A 19,534-nucleotide genomic window follows, 5' to 3' on the forward strand; every position below is an offset into this window, starting at 1 on the left:
CTATGAACAGCAGTGGCAACAGAAAGCCTCCTTGCCTCAAACCTGTACTGGATAAAAGTTTATTCAAACAGTAAACCACTCTGGCTGAAAGCAAATAGTTGCATGTCTGTCATGCAACCGTTACTTTTCAATTTAAATTTATGTCACCTTAAGAATATTGTCCAAGAAAGAGTTAGGATTCCATCAACATTTAATTTACTCAATCCATTTAAGGCCTAAACACTTCACTCAGGTCTCCTCGCAGGTGCCTGGTTTCCAGATGCAGCAATTAGCAGAGTTGAAGTCTTTTTTTTTTTTTTTTTGTAGTCTTTTTTTTGTAACATACCCTTTTGTGTCCCTAAATAATCTTGTTGCTCTTCTCTGTATCCATTCCAGTATATCCACGTCCTTCTTAAAATAAAATTTCCAGATCTGTATGCAGTACTCAAGATGTAGCCTAATCATTACCTTATACAACAGCATGATCACTTCCCTGTCCTTTCTGTCAAAATTCCTCTATATCAGGGGTGTCAAACTCATTTTGGCCACAGGCCATTTCCTGTATTAGTGTCCTCACGCGGGCCGCACACAACCTACAAACCTATCCATTGGTAAGCCTAAAGATGCTTTTTAATTGCTCAGTTGTTGCTTGTTGCTTTGATACTCACAGCCGAGAATGCCCTAATAATTAATTGAAAGGAAATAAACGTCTGAATAAACAACAGAATGAATAATGAAAAGCAAGTTTATTCCAGATAATACAGTATTTCATCAAGGGAATATACATGAAATTAGGTAATCTAGGCCTTTTTGCCAGACACTTGACTCCATTTGCTTGCAACCAGCTTCGTGAGATTTGGAGTCAAAAATTAAGAAAAGACAACCTTCATTATGGAAAGATTGGCGTTGGTTAGCCTTGATCTGTGGGCTGTTTTGTTAGCTTTCATATACGAAAACAGTTGTTCACATAAATATGTGCTCCCAAAGTAACATAGAATTTGTGCAGCAAACTATCTTATCTCTGGGTATTTTTGCCCTAAATATGAGTAGATTTTTGGGATCCCAACTTCTTGGTATTTCTCTTTTAAAATTGAGTCATTCTCAGATCAATTAGTTCCATTTGTATGGAAATGGGACTCTCGCATTAAAAGAAAAAGGACTTGCGAAAAGAGAAAAATCTTCTTGGTGCTCCTTCAAATCATTAAAGTGCCTATCAAATTCATCTTTATTTTTTTTCTATTCTGTTACAATATTTTGAAAAGGTATAACTTTGACTCTGATTTTTCAACTGTTAACACATAGAAAAAGTAAGTCAGAGCACCCTCAGAGTAACATTATGTCAGAATCATGTGTATATAAGAGTCACAGCACAAATATTAGCTAATTCGCATTACTATGTAACCAACTCAAACAGTACGAAAGCCGCAGTAAAACTAACTGTCAATGTGAAAATTCTGTAAATTGCACAATCACAAAAAGCTTAGAAAGTGGTAGAAACGCATTTTAGAAATGTCATTATTTTCCATGGAGGCGGCGCAGACTTCAAAAAAACCCGTGTTGCGGGCTGCCAGTTTGACACCTCAGCTCTATATCATTTACAGAACCCCCATGAGGTATCAGCCTGTCTATACTGCTTCTGAGAACTTCATGTTGGACTCTATAATTACTGTATCTATTTTTCGTTCTAAACTGTCTCAAGAATGGTACCACCCAACTGGTATATATTCTGGATTAATGCTTCCCATATACCTTCCTTTTTTTTTTTTTTTTTATGTTAAACCTCAATTGCTACAAGAACAGCTTATCTGGCTTATTTGTCTAGGTCTTGTTGCAGCATCATACATTGATTTCTGTCATTAACCATCCTGTTGACCTTCATATCATATCACCTTTGGCAAACTTTAGCATTAAACGATATGCCTTCCTCAATATTGCTAATAAAGTTTGAAAACAATAAGGGGCCCAGCACTGGACTGAGAGGGACTTCCCTAATAACACTGGTCCAAGAAGAGCAGTGCCCATTACTAACTGCTCTGTGCCTTCTGCCATTTCTTTATCTATAGCAGTAACTGTCTCCTAATGTCACATCGTCTCAGTTTTGTACAGCAGTCTTTCATGTGGAACTGTATCAGAACCTTTGCTAAATTTAAGCAAAGGTTCTAAATTGTTGCTAAATTTTAGCAAAAGGTTGCTAAATTTAAGCAATTTAAACAAGAAAAAAAAAATAAGCATGAATGTTAATGTACCTCTAACTCTGGATATCATTCACTTGAAACTAATTAAAGCTACATAATTAGAGAGAAAGTGGTAACATATTAATCACATTTGATTACATTAAAAGTTGACCAAGTCGAAACAAATTCACATGAAAAAATAATATATTATAAAGTAGTAGCACAATATATGATTAAAAAAAAACTACTGGAAGTGTCTTCCTTATTTGTGGCACTTGTATTTGCACTTTTGATCATATGACATATATACTATGAACAGTTAATAATGTTAATGCAAGTAATATGTATGGACAGCAGTAATCCCACAATAACATAACAATTGGGTGGTGCCACACTGAAGGTGATCGAGAACAAAAGAGACATGGGGTAATTGTAAAGTCCAACATGAAGTTCTCTGTGTAGTGCAGACAGGCTGCTGAGACAGCTCATGAGTTTCTGTCAATGGTATACAGGAATTTTTCCAGCAGGGACAAGGAGGTGATTATCTTGTTGTTTAAAACAGTGGTTAGGCTACATCTTGAGTGCTGTACATGGGTCTGGGGTACATCATTTCACGAAAGATATGAATCTGTTGGACTGAGTGAGGAGTAGAACAAGATTATTCAAGGTGCCATTTGCAAAAGCTTCAGTTTCAGTTTTGCAAATTGCACCACTTGGAAACTAGGCACCTGCAAGGAGACCTGATTGAAGTGTTTAAGGCTTTAAATGGATTGAGTAAGGCAATTGGTGATGGCATCCTTACTCTTTCTTGGATAATACACATAGTGGGACATAAACTTAAATTGAAAAGGGATGTTTGTAGGATAGATGTTCAAAAATTTTCTTTCAGCAAGAGAGTGATTGATTGTTGTAACAGACTTGCATCTAGTATTTTGGAAGTGGGTATTTTGAATAAATTTAAGAAGAATGCACTGCAGTTAAAGATGCACTGCAGGATCATCTAGACAAGACTGCAGCAATAATTCAGACACAGCATGGGTTTGTTAAGGGAAAGTCTTGTCTGACAAATTTGATAGGATATTATGATGTGGTTACGAAGGAACTGGATGCAAAAAATAATTTTGATATCATATATTTGGATTTCAGGAAAGCTTTTGACACTGTTGCGCATGGAAGACTATTGTACAAATTGGAGCAGAATGGTATTAAGGGTAAGTTGCTACAATGGATAAAAGGTTGGTTAAGTGCGAGAAGACAGAGGGTGGTAATCAATGGGTGCTGCTCTTCTTGGACTAATGTTATTAGTGGAGTCCCACAGGGTTTGGTGTTAGGTCCACTGTTGTTTTGTATATTTATCAATGATATTGATGAAGGTATATCAGGCTTAATGTCGAAGTTTGCAGATGATACAAAGGTTGACAGGGTTGTTAATGACAGTAATGGCAGTGTGCTACTGCAACAGGATCTAGATAATTTGGGCAGATGGGCTAAGAAGTGGCAACTGAAGTTTAACCTTGACAAATGCAAAGTACTGCATATGGGTAGAAGTAACCCCAGAGAAACGTACCAACTGTGTGGTACTACACTTAAGGTGGTAGAAAATGAAAAAGACCTGGGAGTAATTGTGCAGTCAGATATGAAGTTCTCTGAGCAATGTAGACAGGCTGCCAGGTCATGGGGTTTTGTCAATGATATATAGGAATTTTGCTAGCAGGGAAAAGGAGGTGATTATCCCTCTGTATAAGGCAATGGTCAGGCCACGCCTTGAGTACTGCGTACAGGTCTGGAGACCTCATTTTAGGAAGGATGTAGATTTACTTGAGCGGGTACAGAGAAGGGCAACAAGATTGGTGAGGGGAATGAAGGGATCCTCTTACCAAGAGAGGCTTAAGTTCTGCAAATTGCAGTGGCTGGAGACTAGGCACCTGTGCGGTGATCTGATTGAGGTATATAAGGCCTTGAATGGAATGAGCACGCTGAATTCTGATGGGATCCTTCCACTTGTTTAGATTACGAACCTAAGGGGGCATAAATTCAAATTAAGAAAAGACAGATGTAGAATAGATGTGCAGAAATTTGCCTTTAGCCAGCGGGTGGTTAATTGCTGGAACAAACTTCCATCTGTCGTTGTGGAAGTTGATAGGTTGAATAAATTTAAGGAGAAACTGGACAGGCATTTGGAGGGAATGGTGTGATTTTTTTTTTTTTTTTTTTTTTTGGCTGATGCTGCATAAGCTCATACATTTGCTTTCTTGCATCACATGCCACTACTACTACTACTACTACTATTACTACTACTACTAATAGATGGAATGGAAAGATGAGACAGGTAAGTTTTTTTTTTTTTTTCTGATACTCTTTAAATCTGTTTCCCTGCATCATTTGCTACTAATCACTAATGCTAATTTATTAACATTATATTAGAATAAAGTCTTTTTCACAGTACTTTTTAAAATTTTCCAGATACTTGAAAATGCTGATTCAAGAATTTCATATTAAAGTTGACCAGAGTTTTTTGAACTCATTGATTTCATTTTTTGCTGCTGAAGAACCAAAGGAAGTTATACACGTAAGTCTAGCCTATTTATTTTTATTAATGTTTGTTTGATTAATATAATTTTCTGTTATAAAAAATTATATATTTTTTTGCTGATGCTGTATATACATGCTCTCTTCCAGCAGAGACGGGAGGAATTTTTTTATGCTTCCTCAATATCAGGGTGGTTCTTGTGTGGAGAATAATTTTCCGCATGAGTTATTCTGAGTTAGTATTAATAGTGGAAAATGATGCAAGAAACCAAGTTTATACAGCATCAGCCAAAATATAAAAACACTTCCCACATCACCTGTCAATCCTTGCTGACAGTTTGTGGATCATCCCTAAATTTATTCACAGTACCCACTTTTACGTCACCAGATGGAAGCCTTTTCCAAAAATCAGCTACCCACTGGCTGAAGGCAAACTTCCGCAGTATCTAGCAGCCATTTCCTCAATTTTAATTTTATGCTCGCCATGTGTGTAGCCTGAGCAAGAGGAATGATGCCATCAGCATTCAGGTTATTTCATCTTACATATGTAAATTAGCAAATGAACACACAGTTTATCTAGACAAGACTGCAGCAATAATTCAGACACAGCATGGGTTTGTTAAGGGAAAGTCTTGTCTGACAAATTTTATAGGATATTATGATGTGGTTACAAAGGAACTGGATGCAAAAAATAATTTTGATATCATATATTTGGATTTCATGAAAGCTTTTGACAATGTTGCACATGGAAGACTATTGTAAATTGGAGCAGAATGGTATTAAGGGTAAGTTGCTACAATGGATAAAAGGATGGTTAAGTGGGAGAAGACAGAGGGTGGTAATCAATGGCTGCTGCTCTTCTTGGACTAATGTTATTAGTGGAGTCCCACAGGGTTCGGTGTTAGGTCCACTGTTGTTTTGTATATTTATCAATGATATAGATGAAGGTATATCAGACTTAATGTTGAAGTTTGCGGATGATACAAAGGTTGGCAGGGTTGTAAATGGCAGTCTGCTACTGCAACAGGATCTAGATAATTTGGGCAGATGGGCTAAGAAGTGGCAACTGAAGTTTAACCTGGACAAATGCAAAGTACTGCATATGGGTAGAAGTAACCCCAGAGAAATACCAACTGTGTGGTACTACACTTAAGGTGGTAGAAAATGAAAAAGACCTGGGAGTAATTGTGCAGTCAGATATGAAGTTTTCTAAGCAATGCAGACAGGTTGTGCCAGGGCAGGTCATGGGGTTTTGTCAATGATATATAGGAATTTTGCTAGCAGGGAGAAGGAGGTGATTGTCCCTCTGTATAAGGCAATGGTCAGGCCACGCCTTGAGTACTGTGTACAGGTCTGGAGGCCTCATTTTAGGAAGGATGTAGATTTACTTGAGCGTGTACAGAGAAGGGCAACAAGATTGGTGAGGGGAATGAAGGGATCCTCTTACCAAGAGAGGCTTAAGTTCTGCAAATTTCAGTGGCTGGAGACTAGGCGCCTGCGCGGTGATCTGATTGAGGTATATAAGGCCTTGAATGGGTTGAGCACGCTGAATTCTGATGAGATCCTTCAACTTGTTCAGATTACGAACCTAAGGGGACATAAATTCAAATTAAGAAAAGACAGATGTAGAATAGATGTGTGGAAATTTGCCTTTAGCCAGTGGGTGGTTAATTGCTGGGACAAACTTCCATCGTTGTTGTGGAAGTTGACAGGTTAAATAAATTTAAGGAGGAACTGGACAGGCATATGGAGGGAATGGTGTGATTTTTTTTTTTATTTTATTTTATTTATTTATTTTTTTTTTTGGCTGATGCTGCATAAGCTGATACAGTTGCTTTCTTGCATCACATGCCACTACTACAGTTGTGCAGATGTAAATGTTAAGAGGAGAAATTTTTTTTACATGGATGGAATTGCTCACTGACTAGCAACTTGACCTTGGTAAGATACAGCCTATTGCCTTTCGTACAGTACCACCTTAGATGTATCACATACCACTGTGCAACCTTTCATTAAAAGTGTGAGGAAAACACCTTATTCCAGCAGAACATACTGCAAATTCACCCATGTTGAGAGCCCAGCATGCCCAGTAAATGCCAATTTATATGGACAGATCTAAAACTGACATTCATGTTGGTGCAGCAGCATTATTTCCCAACATTACCATAGCCAATAAACTCTCTATTGAATGTAGCAGGTATGCTGTAGAACTCTGTGCTATCCACACAGCCTTAAATTTCACATTCTCAACAAACATATTGCACAGTGTTATTTATACAGATTCCATTAGTGCTATCCAACAGAATAAAAATCATGATAACCCCTTAATCATACAGATTTGGAATACCATGACCAAGTTAAATTAGAACAAACAGCAAGGTCTCTTTTTTTGGATCCCTGGTCACATTAGAATTGCTGGAAATGAACACATTCTGACCTAGATACCAAAACTGCTTCAGATCCTACAGATCAATCTTTTAGTGCACTGGTCGCAGATTACAAATTAATTATAATGAAAGATGTCTTGAACAATGGCAACACATCTGGCAAAGTCAAGTTGGTAACATGCTATCTGTATAAAGAAAGGTCTCAAACCGTGGAAATCCAGTTTATGTGAGAACAAATATGTAGTCATACTAGCCCAACTACGAATAGGCCACACAAACCTAACACAACTTTATCTGCTTGCAAGCACTAATTCACCACAGTGCACAAACTGCAAAACCCAGCTCACTGCCCAACATGTACTCATTGATTTTCCTGAATACAATAGTGATAAACAAGCTATGTTTACCTGATTTTCCACGACAAATACTTCTTTCAGTATTGCTGACCTAGCAGATACGCCACACACGGTAAAAACAGATAAAACTATACAATGAAGTGTAAACTTCAATGACATTTATATGGATAAAACTATATATTTAACATTACCGTAGTTAGGCACATTATGGCCTTTTTGCCCTTGCACCATAAAGCATATAAACAAACAAACATGGATGGAATACACTTAAATGGATAGAAGGAAGGGGTGAGAATATGTGCTGATGCTATTCAATTAGTGTTAGGTGGACAAAAAACCTGCTAGCTTGAGCATGCACACACTAGTATTAGTATTAGTTGTGGCAAATAATACAAGAAAGCAAGCTTATACAGAATCAGCCAAAATAAAAAAAAAAAAATCCCACATCACTTATCCATCCCCTTCAATAGCTTGTCTAGTTCTTTCTTGATTTTAATCAGATTACTCACTTTCAGAACAAAGATGGAAATTTCTTTCAGCAATCAGCCAACCACTTGCTGGAAGCGAAGTTTTGCATATCTATCTTGAACCATCCTTCTTCAGTTTGATTTTATGTCCACCTCATGAGTGTAACCAATAGATTGAGCAAGCTGATGAGAATCATTAGCACTGAGCTTGTTTGATCTATTGAAAGCCTTAAACACCTCAATCTAATCAACTTGCAGAATAGCAGCTGCAGGCAGAAGTGCAAGTGATTGTTGCACTAGAAAGCAAAGCGTTGCAGATTTCAAGGTTTTCTTATACAGCAAACAAACCTCATATAACATGCAAACATATGGGCTGTGTAGGATTGCTATGAGTATAATAAATAAATTTTTTGAATTTGAAGTACTGGTCAAGCCATCAAATGCAGGCATTATAGGGATATCAGAGATGTGTCTGAGCGACACATCTCTGATATCCCTATATGGGGAGTTTGAATATGGGGAATTTGAATATGGGGAGTACATGTACAGAAAGGACAGACAGGAGAAGGTGGAGTTATGCTTTTAGTTTAGAAATACATAAAATATAAAGCAGTGTGTCCACTTGACATGGTTGGCATGTGAAATGTTGAGTCAGTTTGGTGTGACAGAAGCTCTAGGAAAACAAAAATGAGAGTTGGAGTGTGTTTTAGGGATAATGACAATGATGAGTAAAATGGACAACTTGTACAGACATAGTGGGCTAGTTGTTGTTGTTATTTGGTTTTTAGGAGCATTAGCAACTAAGGCCATGTTACTCCGGGCATATGCGGTGGTTATTCCCTGACCTTTCTGCATCCTCCGTATTTGGTGGTCACGGGCTTGAACCCCAGTCTAATCAAGAAGTGTGTGCTATGGAATGGACTGCTGCTCCTGCCCACCTGGCTACAGAGGCGAGTGGGCTAGTAAATCAGATTGACTTATAATGGCAAATTTTAACTTTCCAGATGGAACTTGTGTCTTGTTCATTCCCCCAGTAGCAAAACTTTTGTGAATTTATTGGATGACTGTTTTCACACCAGAATATAGAGAGGCAATGATAGAATGCAGTAATCTTGATCTGATTGCAAGCAGCAACTCATCCTGCATTCAGAGTCTGTATATAAAAGACCCACTAGGTGGCAGTGATCACAGTGTATCATTGTGGAATCTACTTAAAGATGAAACTACTGTCAGGAGCAAAGGGAAGGGCTTTTATAAAGAGGACTACAGTGGTCTGAGACAGTTTTTAAATTCCGTGCAGTGGGACCAACTGATGATGTTACCAACAGCAAATTCTATATGGGAAGCATTCAAGAAAGTAATTATAGAAGCTGCTGGGCTTTTTATGCCAATTAAGAGAGACTGTTCACAGCATACACATAAATGGATTTCAAGTGAACTGATGAGACTTGTGGCAGAGAATAAAAATGCATAAGATACATATAAATTATCATTCAATATAAAATCCAACAGTAGAGTCTGCAGTTAAGTCAAAGGTGTCTCAAAATATGAAAGAAGATGTCTCAAAATGCGTCTTAGGCAAGCTAAGGCACATTTTGATACATCTATGACAAATAATACAAAGAAAAGCAGCCAGGATAGCTTTTGATATTGTTGCACATAAAAGACTTGTACAAATTGAAGCAGTGTGGTATTAAGGACAAGTTACTGCTGTAGATAAAGGGATGGTTGATTGGGAGAAGACAGAATTTTTTTCAGTGGGCAATGCTGTTCTTGGAAGTGTTTTTAGTGGAAATTCCCCAGGGTTCAGTACTAGATTCGTTTCTCTTTCCTGTATTTATTAATGATATTGATGAAGGCATTTCACACATAATGTTCAAGTTTGCAGATGATATGAAGGTTGTCAGGTGGTTAATGACAATAATCAGGGTCAATAATGATCTAGAAAATTAGGAGGTGCACTGAGAAGTAACAATTTAAATTTAAAATTGACAAATGTAAGCTTCTGCACATGAGTAGCAGTTATCCCAGATTAAAATACTAAATGTGTACTGTCACACTCAGGGTAGTGGAAAATGAAAAAGACTGGTAGTAAATGTGCAGTAAGATATGAAGTTCTCTTGTAGTGCAAAAAAGCGATCCAAATAGGTCATGCAATTATACACAGGAATTTCTCCAGATTATACTATTATATACGAGGGGAGTATCAAAAAGTTTGTACTCAGACCTAGAATAAACACCAGTAGGAAGATGTCATTTTTAATATAAGTTGTCTACATATTCAGTAATTAACATGTGAAATTTCATTCCCATAGGGTATCATATGCTAGAGGGTGGATCCCAAAATCTGAGGAAGAATGCTATGGTTGACAAAGTAGAGTATCAAGCAGTGATCAAGCTCCTGCATTTGCAGGGCAACAAAGCCCAGAAAATTGATGAAGAAGTGAAAGCTGTGTACGGGCAGAATTTTTCATCCTATGAAACTGTAAAAAAAGTGAAAACGGGAGTTCCATTACAGTCATACAAGTGTCTTTGACGAGCCAAGAGAAGGAAGGCCATCAACATCCACAGACAGTGACACAGTTGCAAAGGTTGAGCAGCTTGTGTTGAGTGACAATTCATTTCACTACAAATGCAGTGGGAATTAGTTATATTACAGATGGTCATTTTACATGACCATCTGCACATTAGCATTAGCAGAGGCATATGATGCAAGAAAGCAAGCTTATGCAGCATCAGCCAAAAAAAAAAAAAAAAACCACTTCCACTTCACCCCTATGTTCATTCGAAATACCTGTCCAGCTGAGCTTTAAATTTATTTAGACTATCAACTTCCGTGACAAGGGATGGAAGTCTGTTCCACCAACCAACTACACGCTGGGTAAAGGCAAATTTCCGTACATCTATCCTACATCTGTCTTTCCTCAATTTGAATTTATGCCCTCTCAGGTGATTACTCTGAGCAAGAGGAAGAATCCCATCAGCACTGAGCATGCTCAAACCATTCAAGGCTTTATACACCTCTATCAGATCACCTTGCTGGTGCCTAGTCTCCAGACACTGTAAGTTGCAAAACTTAAGCCTTTCTTCGTAAGAGCAACCGCCGACCGGGCTAGCCAGGTGGGTAAAGTGCCTGCCGGGCAACCCAAAGGTCGCGGGTTCGATTCCCGCCTCGGGCTTGGATCAAAGTACTGCAAAAACCTTGGGAGGTGCACTATGGCCACAGAAGCCGATGCGCCAACAACTACCAAACCAAAAAAAAAAAAAAAAAAGAAAGAGCAACCCTTTGTTCCATTCACTAATCTTGTTGCCCTTCTCTGCACTCGTTCCAGCAGCTCTACATCCTTCTTGAAATGAGGCCTCCAGACCTGTATACAGCACTCAAAGTGTGGCCTGACCATTGCCTTATACAAGGGAATAATCACCTCCTTATCCCTGCTAGAAAAATTCCTGTATAACATTGACAATACACCATGAGCTACTCTTGCAGCCCGTCTGCACTGCTCAGAGAACTTCATATCTACCTGCACAATTACCCCTGGGTCCTTTACATTCTCTACCAATGTCAGTGTAGTACCACAGAGTTAATACGTTGCTCTGCGGTTGCTGTTTCCAATATGTAGTACTTTACATTTGTCAATGTTAAACTTCATTTGCCACCTCTCAGCCCATCTGCTCAACCTGTCCAATCCTCTTGCAGCAGCATAGTGTCAGTAGTGCCTTTGACAACCCTGCGAACTTTTGTATTTTCTGCAAACTCGGACATTAAGCTTGATATACCATCATCAATATCATTTATAAATACAGAAAACAATAATGGACCCAACACTGAACCCTCAGGGACTCCACTAATAACATTAGTCCACGATGATCAGTGTCCATTGATTACCACTCTCTGTCTTCTCCCCCTCAACCACCCCTTTATCCATAGCAGCAATTTGCCTCCAATGCCACACTGCTCCAATTTGTGCAGCAGTCTTCCATGTGCAACAGTATCAAAAGCCTTTCTAAGATCCAAGTATATAATATCAAAGTTATTCCCTGCATCCAGTTCTTTTGTGACTGCATCATAGTATTCAATCAAATTGGTCAGGCAAGACTTTCCCTTGACAAAACGATGCTGTGTCTGAGCTGTAACTGAAGTCTTGTCTAGGTGATCCTGCAGTGCTTCTTTAACCAGTGCCTCCATTAATTTTCCTGAAGTTAAACTCACTTTACAGAAGTTAAACTGACAGGTCTATAATTACTTGTGTCAGCCTTTGATCCTCCTTTGTGAATTGGGGTCACGTTTGCACATCTCCAGTCGGTAGGTACCTCCCCTTTGTCCAAGGAAGCTCTCACAATTATGGCTAAGGGTTTGCTTATTTCCTTTGCTGCCGCTTTAATATAGCTGGATAGATCCCATCCACCCCTGGTGCCTTTCTTCCATTTATCTTCAACAATTTCTCCTCCACTTTACTCTCAGTTATTACAAGATTCTCTAGCTTACTGCCACAGTTGAATACACCTCTGGATTCCCCTCGCTGAATAACTCCTCATGTGTGAATGTCGATGCAAAATATTCATTTAGTTTGTTAGCTACCTGAGCAGGATCATCAACAGTTGAACCATAGATATCAAGTGGACCAATCTGATTCATCCCCTTCCTTCTAGAGTTTACATAAGTAAAGAACTCTTTGCTGTTTTTCTTTGCATCCGTTGCCAAAGATTTCTCGTAATCTGCCTTCACCTGCCTAACCTCCTTTGTAACTTGGTTACAAATCAACTTGTATCTATCATATGCTTCTGTGTCACGTGTTAATTTGTATGTATCCCATGCATTTTTCTTCTCTGCCATATGTGTCATTAGTTCATCTGACATCCATTTAGGCCTAAGCCTTGAACAATATTTCTTAGTTGGTATGTAAAGCCTAGTAGCTTCCAAGATAAGTTCTTCGAATGCTTCCCATTTTGAATTTGCTGTTGGTAACATCATCAGTTGGCCCCACTGTATAGAATTTAAAACCGTCTCAGACAACTGTAGTCACCTTTACGAAAGCAAAAACCCTTCTCTTTACTCCTGATGGTAGTTACCTCTGAGTAAATCCCACTCCAGCATACTGTGATCACTGCCACCTAGTGGCACCTTTATCTGCATTTTCTTAATGCATGAAGAATCACTACTGATAATCAGATCAAGAGTATTACTCCCTCTAATTGCCTCCCAAACATGCTGCTGTAGAAAACAATCATCCAGTAAATCCTCAAAAGCTTTGCTAGTGTGTGAGTGACCAACCCACAAATTCCAGTATATATCTGAGAAATTAAAATCCTCCATTATAAGATTCTCTGATTTACTGACCCACTCTATTTCTCTGTACAGTTTCTTATTATACTCATCAGAGTCATTAGGCCTATAGCACACTCCTACACTAAATTTTGATCTCTCGATGTTTACGTCACACCAAACTGACTTGACACTGTACTGTCCAGCGATGTCAACTGGCTTAACTTCCTTGGATTTTATGTGTTTCTTAACTAACAGCATAACCCCTCCTCCCTTCCTATCCTGTCTATCCTTTCTGTACATATTGTACTTGCCAAATTCCAGTTCTGCATTCCTTATATCTGTGTGACACCATGTCTCTGATATACCAACAATATCTGCCTTTGATGTTTTGAGCAATACCTCAAATTCATCAAATTTATTTACCAAACTTCTAGCATTGGTGTACACGCAAGTATACATGCACCTGTTCCTATTCTTAGCTAGCCTAACACAACGCATGTGTTTACTTGTACCGCAATGACCCCTCCCAGCAGTCTCTGAAATATCCTGCATCTTGTTTTCCAGGCTGCTGCTCATTCCAATAGAAGCAGTGCAAGAATCACTTTCACCTCTGCCAGTGGCTACTGTTAATCTATTAGTCCTTGCACCCCCCCCCCCAGGCTAGCAGTTTTCTGACCCACATAACACTGCCTCGATAGCATCAGCAAATATTCTTGCACCCTTTCTATTTAAGTGTATCCCATCCCTGTAGAAGCAGTCTCTCCTGTTAACAAATACAGACCAGGCTGAAAAAAATTTTACCTCTTGAGCCTGAGCCTTGCACAATCTTTCCAGGGGCGAATTGATCAACAAGGCTCTCATCATATACTCCCTCCTATCATGTCTGGGCAGAATTGCAGACAATTTCAAATTCAACCCTAATTCACGACTTTTTTTCAACAGTGACCTGAACTTGTTAAGTAATTCTACCTGATGTTAGGGAAAAAAGTTAATTTGGACAAATTATTAGAAGAAATGAGCAAATGAAGTGGGCATTTTTTTTTTTTTTTTTTTTTTCATTCTGATGCTGTATAAGCTTGCTTCATTGGAAGAAGATAGTGCAGAATGCATTGTGCAGAAATTTTCATTCAACCAGAAAGTGATTGTTAGAATAAACTTACACCTGATGTTGTGGTAGTGGGTAATTTGAATAAATTGAAAGGAGAATTGGACAGATAAGGGTTATGCAAATGAAGTAAGTATTTTTTTTTTTTTTTTTTATATATTTTTTTAATATATATGGCTGATGCCGTGTATGCATCAGCCATATAAAAGCCTAGTGTTTCCTCTACTAATTCTAAGTGTTTGGACATATTTTTATGTTAGCACCCATCTTTTTTAATGCTTTTTTAATTCATGATTTAAAATTGTTACTGAGAAAACTTTGAATATAATTTTTTTTTTTTTTTTTTTTAACCAGAAAAAGCTCCTTGACATAGATAAAGGGCTTGTAACAAGTGATTTAAAAGATCTTGCTGCCACATATTCCTCTCAGGATATAAGAAATTACTATGATTTTCTACATTTTTCTCCTCTGAAGGTAAGTTTTTATATATATATATATATATATATATATATATATATATATATATACTGTATTATTAACAAACTAGTGTGCTAGAGAACATTCATATAACTGACTAAAAATAAAAATTTTAATACATTGTTAGTCCCCACTGCCTTCAGTTCTGAAGATAATCTGTGTAGTATACTTTCCACCAGTTCTTAGCAAAATTTTACTGTAGTATTTTTCCCATTTTCACATTAGGAAACCTTTTAATGCTGCATGTGAAGTTGACCTGCATGGTCAGTTTCACTTTTTTTTCCAAGACACGTGAAACTGACATGCTATAATGGTTGATATGACCAGAGCTCGTATCAACCATTATAGCATGTTTTTCTTCACCATCTCATCATGCAGTGTGCATTATGGTAGCAAACATTGCTCTGCTAAAATATTATTATTGTTATTAGCCATATGGCGTAAAGAAGCCTGAGGCTTTTGCTGCACCAGCCAAAAAAAAAAAAAAAAAAAAATTCTGAGTTACTGTGTTTGTGTGTGTGTGTGTGTGTGTGTGTGTGTGTGTGTGTGTGTGTGTGTGTGTGTGTGTGTGTGTGTGTGTGTGTGTGTGTGTGTGTGTGTGTGTGTCACTCATCAGATGTTTGACCATCACTGTAAAACACATTTCAGCACTGCAGGAAGTGCAGCATTATCTAGAAAATTGTAGTAAGATAATCCATTTATCTTTCTGTCTACAAAACCTTAGTCCCTTCTTATCACATGGAATAGGAGAGAAAATGCAATTTGTTATAGGCTTCCTGCAGCAGTATTCAGAAGAAACAGTTAAATTAAGTGATTGATGGTTAACATAGGTTACTTTTAGTATGCTTTTGTTTTTCCATAGCTGAATCTACATAAGCTTGATTTCTTTTAGTATTTTTCCAGCATTAGTACCACAAATACCAACTGAGCATTGTCTTGCAGTGTGTAAACTGATATTTTTGACATCAAATGAAACAGTAAAACAAAATATTACTGTCAAATCAAAATGATATACCAAGCATTATGGCACCAATGAAATATTGATATATGACTAAAAAATGAAATTTTAATATGGTGGAAGCCCTATCTTCAGTCTTTAATATGGGTGGTAGCCTATGTGCCAAACTTTCCACCAATATTTAGTAAATTTCAGTGACATACCATTCCTTATCTATATATATAAAATGCTTAGGTATGCTGCCCAAATTTTCCAACTTCTAATTGTTGCCAGCACCTGTTCATGCGATTCACCCTCGCATGACCACCATACTGGACATTATTTATTAATTTTTGTACTAACGTTTTTCCAACTGCTAATTGTTGCCAACACCCCTTCACGCGGTTCACCTCGCATGACCACCATACCGGGCATTCTTTATTCATTTTTGTACTAACGTTTTTCAACTGAAGAAAGGCAATCTATGCCTGAAAAGCTATTGATGTATGTTTATTTTAACTGTTTATTTTATCTGTCTTCAATTTTAATAAACCATCCTAAGTTTTAAGAAGTGTAAAAATGGCTCAACATGTATAAGAACTTGGAGAAAATGTAGAAGAAATGCTAATGAAACATTACAGGAAAGATCTAATAGAATAAGAGACTGAAACGAGACTCTACGACTATGAAGATGGACAGTGAAGAAAGAGAAGCAAGATTGGAAATAAGAAGACCTTGCGAAACACCATAGGACTAATCATATAGAAGTACCAGATGCGAATAATCAACAAGCTGTAATTAATGTGGAAGTGCATGACATAGTAAATAATGTGTTACAACTGTGAGTATTGCAATGCAAGATATTGGGGACATGAGTTAAACGCATTGAATAAATACACTAAATGCTGTCATGATGGAAAGGTTTCATTTTACCCACTGTCTGAGATACCTACTTTATTACAAGAGCTGCTTACAGGGGATACATGTGAAGCAAATAACTACAAAGACCGTATATGAGAGTACAGCTTACAGGGGATGCATGTGAAGCAAATAACTACAAAGAACATATACGAGAGTACAACTCAACAATGGCATTTGCATCAATGGGTGCAGAATTAAATCACTGCCTGGAAATGGTCCATACTGTTTTAGAATACACGGCCAGATTTACCATTTGGTCTCACCGCTATATCCAAACTAGGCAAATAAGCCAGGATATGGACAACTTTGTATTTTCAGTTCTACTGAAGCAACAACAAAATGGCTTGAAAAACAGTCAAACCAAGGATGTATAGCTGAAGTAATGCAACAATTGGACGAGATTCTGCAAAAAGTAAACCCATTTGCTGAGTCATATTAACAAATGCATCAAATTACCCAGGCCAATCCAACAATGAATGTGCGCATGGCATTTATAGAAGACCTGGACTTAGATAAGAGATGATATAATGCACCTACATCCAAAACAGAAGTTGTTACAATATTTGTTGGAGAAGACTCGGAACCACCTGCAAATAGAGACATATGCATATATCCCACAGGTGACTGCTGTAGAATTATATCACTGCTAAACAAGAATGGTGAAAACTGAAGGATCTAGATTAAACTATTTGTGCCATAATCAGAAAGATGACATATTTTACACTGGGTACAACTAGTATAAGGAAATATTTTAATGTAGCATGTTGAAGTTGGTCCACATGATCAGTTTCATGTATCTTGCCAATTCATTCCACAGATGCTCTGTGGAATTAAGGTTAAAGCTCTATGCCATCACACACAGAGAACTAAAGTTTTTGCAACAAATTATTTGCTCTTATATAATCTTTGAAAAAGCGTATTACATATCCCCTGAACAAATGTGCAAGAAAAAGTATAGAAAATGAAAATTTAGGCATCCTTCCTGCTTATTTTAGTCAATGGATTTTATCAATTAAGCTGTTACAGGCAAAAGGGATGATGTGTTGAGGAATATGTTTCTTGTAAAAAGCTGATAAATGTAGTAAAAACTCTTTAGCCAACTTGAGTGGGCACGTTAGTATGAGTACCTCATTGTGGGCAGCTTTAACTTGCCTCTTATAGACTGGACACTGACCAGCAATATGCCAATTGGGATCTGTTTGTTGAACAAAGTGGATAACTCTTATTTATACTAGTAATATTCTTGGCTTGGTCCTCACCAAAGACACAAGTTGTAACAAAAATACAGTGCAGAAGCAGATAGTGGGTTGTGACAATAATGCCATAAAATTGTTAGTAGCCAAAAAGATTTCATTGGTCAGAGGGAAAGGTGTGGACTTTGATTTTAAAGGAGTACCATAGAATATTAAGGTATTTCTTTGATTCTGTTAATTAGGATGACAGTTGCATGTCATTTGAAACAAACATGTTGTGGGAAATGTTTAAATGAATTATCCTGGACAAAACACAGTCATTCTAGTGGGTAAATTCTGAAAATGATGGATACCAAACTGGAGGACAAGTGAGCTAACAGGATTAAAGGAGCCAAAGAAACAAGCATGAAATAATTACAGACAATCATGCAATACTGATTCACATATAATTATATGAATATATGGGAAAAAACAAGCTAAACTTGATCATACTAATATGAATGTTTTATTATATTAATAATAGGTTAATGTTTATGTTATTATTTACATTATGCTATGTTATAAAGTATTCTAGAAGAAATAAAGTATTCTAGAAGAAATACAAGTGAGTCAAATTATGTATAAACACTTTTTATGCTATATCTCAGAAACTTATTACTCTACATAAAATGTCGAGTAACCCCATCCTATTGGAAATATACCAGTGCATCTGGAAACATGTTTCTATTACAAGAATTGCATCATTCATTAACAATTCATGATTCCAGTATAATGGTATCATTGAATAATACTGTTATTGGGACTATATTTGTAGGCCAGCTAACCTGTTAGAGGAGAATTCCATCTACACAGCTATCCCTAGCAAGTTAACATTTTTTTGTAGAGTAGGGTGAGCTTTCCAGTGGTCCAGTAAATATATTTGTGATTCAAATGACCATTTAATTTGTATATTACTGTTACTGTATAATTATAACCAGAAAATCACCACGTTCACTGTCTTTCTGAGATTACCACTAAAAAATTTACATATAGTGGTTGAGGGCTGAAGGCTTTGAACTTTATTTCCTTTAAGTTTCTCATAATACTCAATCAACTGAAATGAGAATGCTTCTAATGCCTTGAAAGTTTTGACCATGTCTTGATGTTCTTTTACTTCCTCTCCTTCTTAATGGTGTGAACAGTTCCTTCTTCAAACCTGTCACATAGGAGAGCTATTGCTGGATGCATTTGCACTTTGCCCCATATTGTCTCATTTCATACTTCCAGTACTATTTCTGAATGAACTTCCTTTTTTTTTTTTTTTTTTTTCTAATGTTAGTGTTATTTCCATACTCAGTGGGTCACCGGTTAATCTGCAACATAATGAAAACTTACTAAAAAGCTAATTGTTTATTTTAGATTTAAAATGAACAACTTTTTATACAAATTGTTCATTCTGTCTACACAGTATAGCGTATAACTATTTAATATGTTTATACATAATTTAACTCACCTTTTGAAGATTTTTTTTTTTTTTTTCTCTCAAAGTTTTGTTATGCTCATGAGATACCAAACTTTTAATAGGTTCACATAAGTTTCTCCATGACAGGAGGTACATCTCAAAAAGATGGGAAGCCTACTGCTATCCATTCAGATCTGATTAATTTATTACTTCAGAGTGTGGGAGTAACACTTACCGAAATTCAAGATGTTATATTCAGGTAGTTGCTTACTTTATTGTGATTAAGTGATGAACAGACA

The 19,534-nt window shown here is 37.2% G+C and overlaps 1 protein-coding gene across 4 annotated transcripts in view; it reads left to right on the forward strand.

The window, feature by feature from the left end:
• The window catches only part of Vps13 (vacuolar protein sorting 13C), a 1,645,987-nt gene that overhangs the window by 1,498,228 nt on the left and 128,225 nt on the right, over positions 1-19,534 (forward strand). For all 4 annotated transcript variants that reach the window (XM_090373229.1, XM_090373247.1, XM_090373239.1 and 1 more), the window contains 3 exons: positions 4,617-4,722; positions 14,621-14,740; positions 19,358-19,494. In XM_090373229.1, coding sequence (XP_090229355.1) covers positions 4,617-4,722; positions 14,621-14,740; positions 19,358-19,494 — 363 coding nt within the window. The remainder of the gene's footprint in view (positions 1-4,616; positions 4,723-14,620; positions 14,741-19,357; positions 19,495-19,534) is intronic.

The sequence above is a fragment of the Mastigoproctus giganteus genome, chromosome 1 (genome assembly GCF_048544385.1).
Source record: "Mastigoproctus giganteus isolate SK-2022 chromosome 1, ASM4854438v1, whole genome shotgun sequence".
NCBI lineage: Eukaryota > Metazoa > Arthropoda > Arachnida > Uropygi > Thelyphonidae > Mastigoproctus > Mastigoproctus giganteus.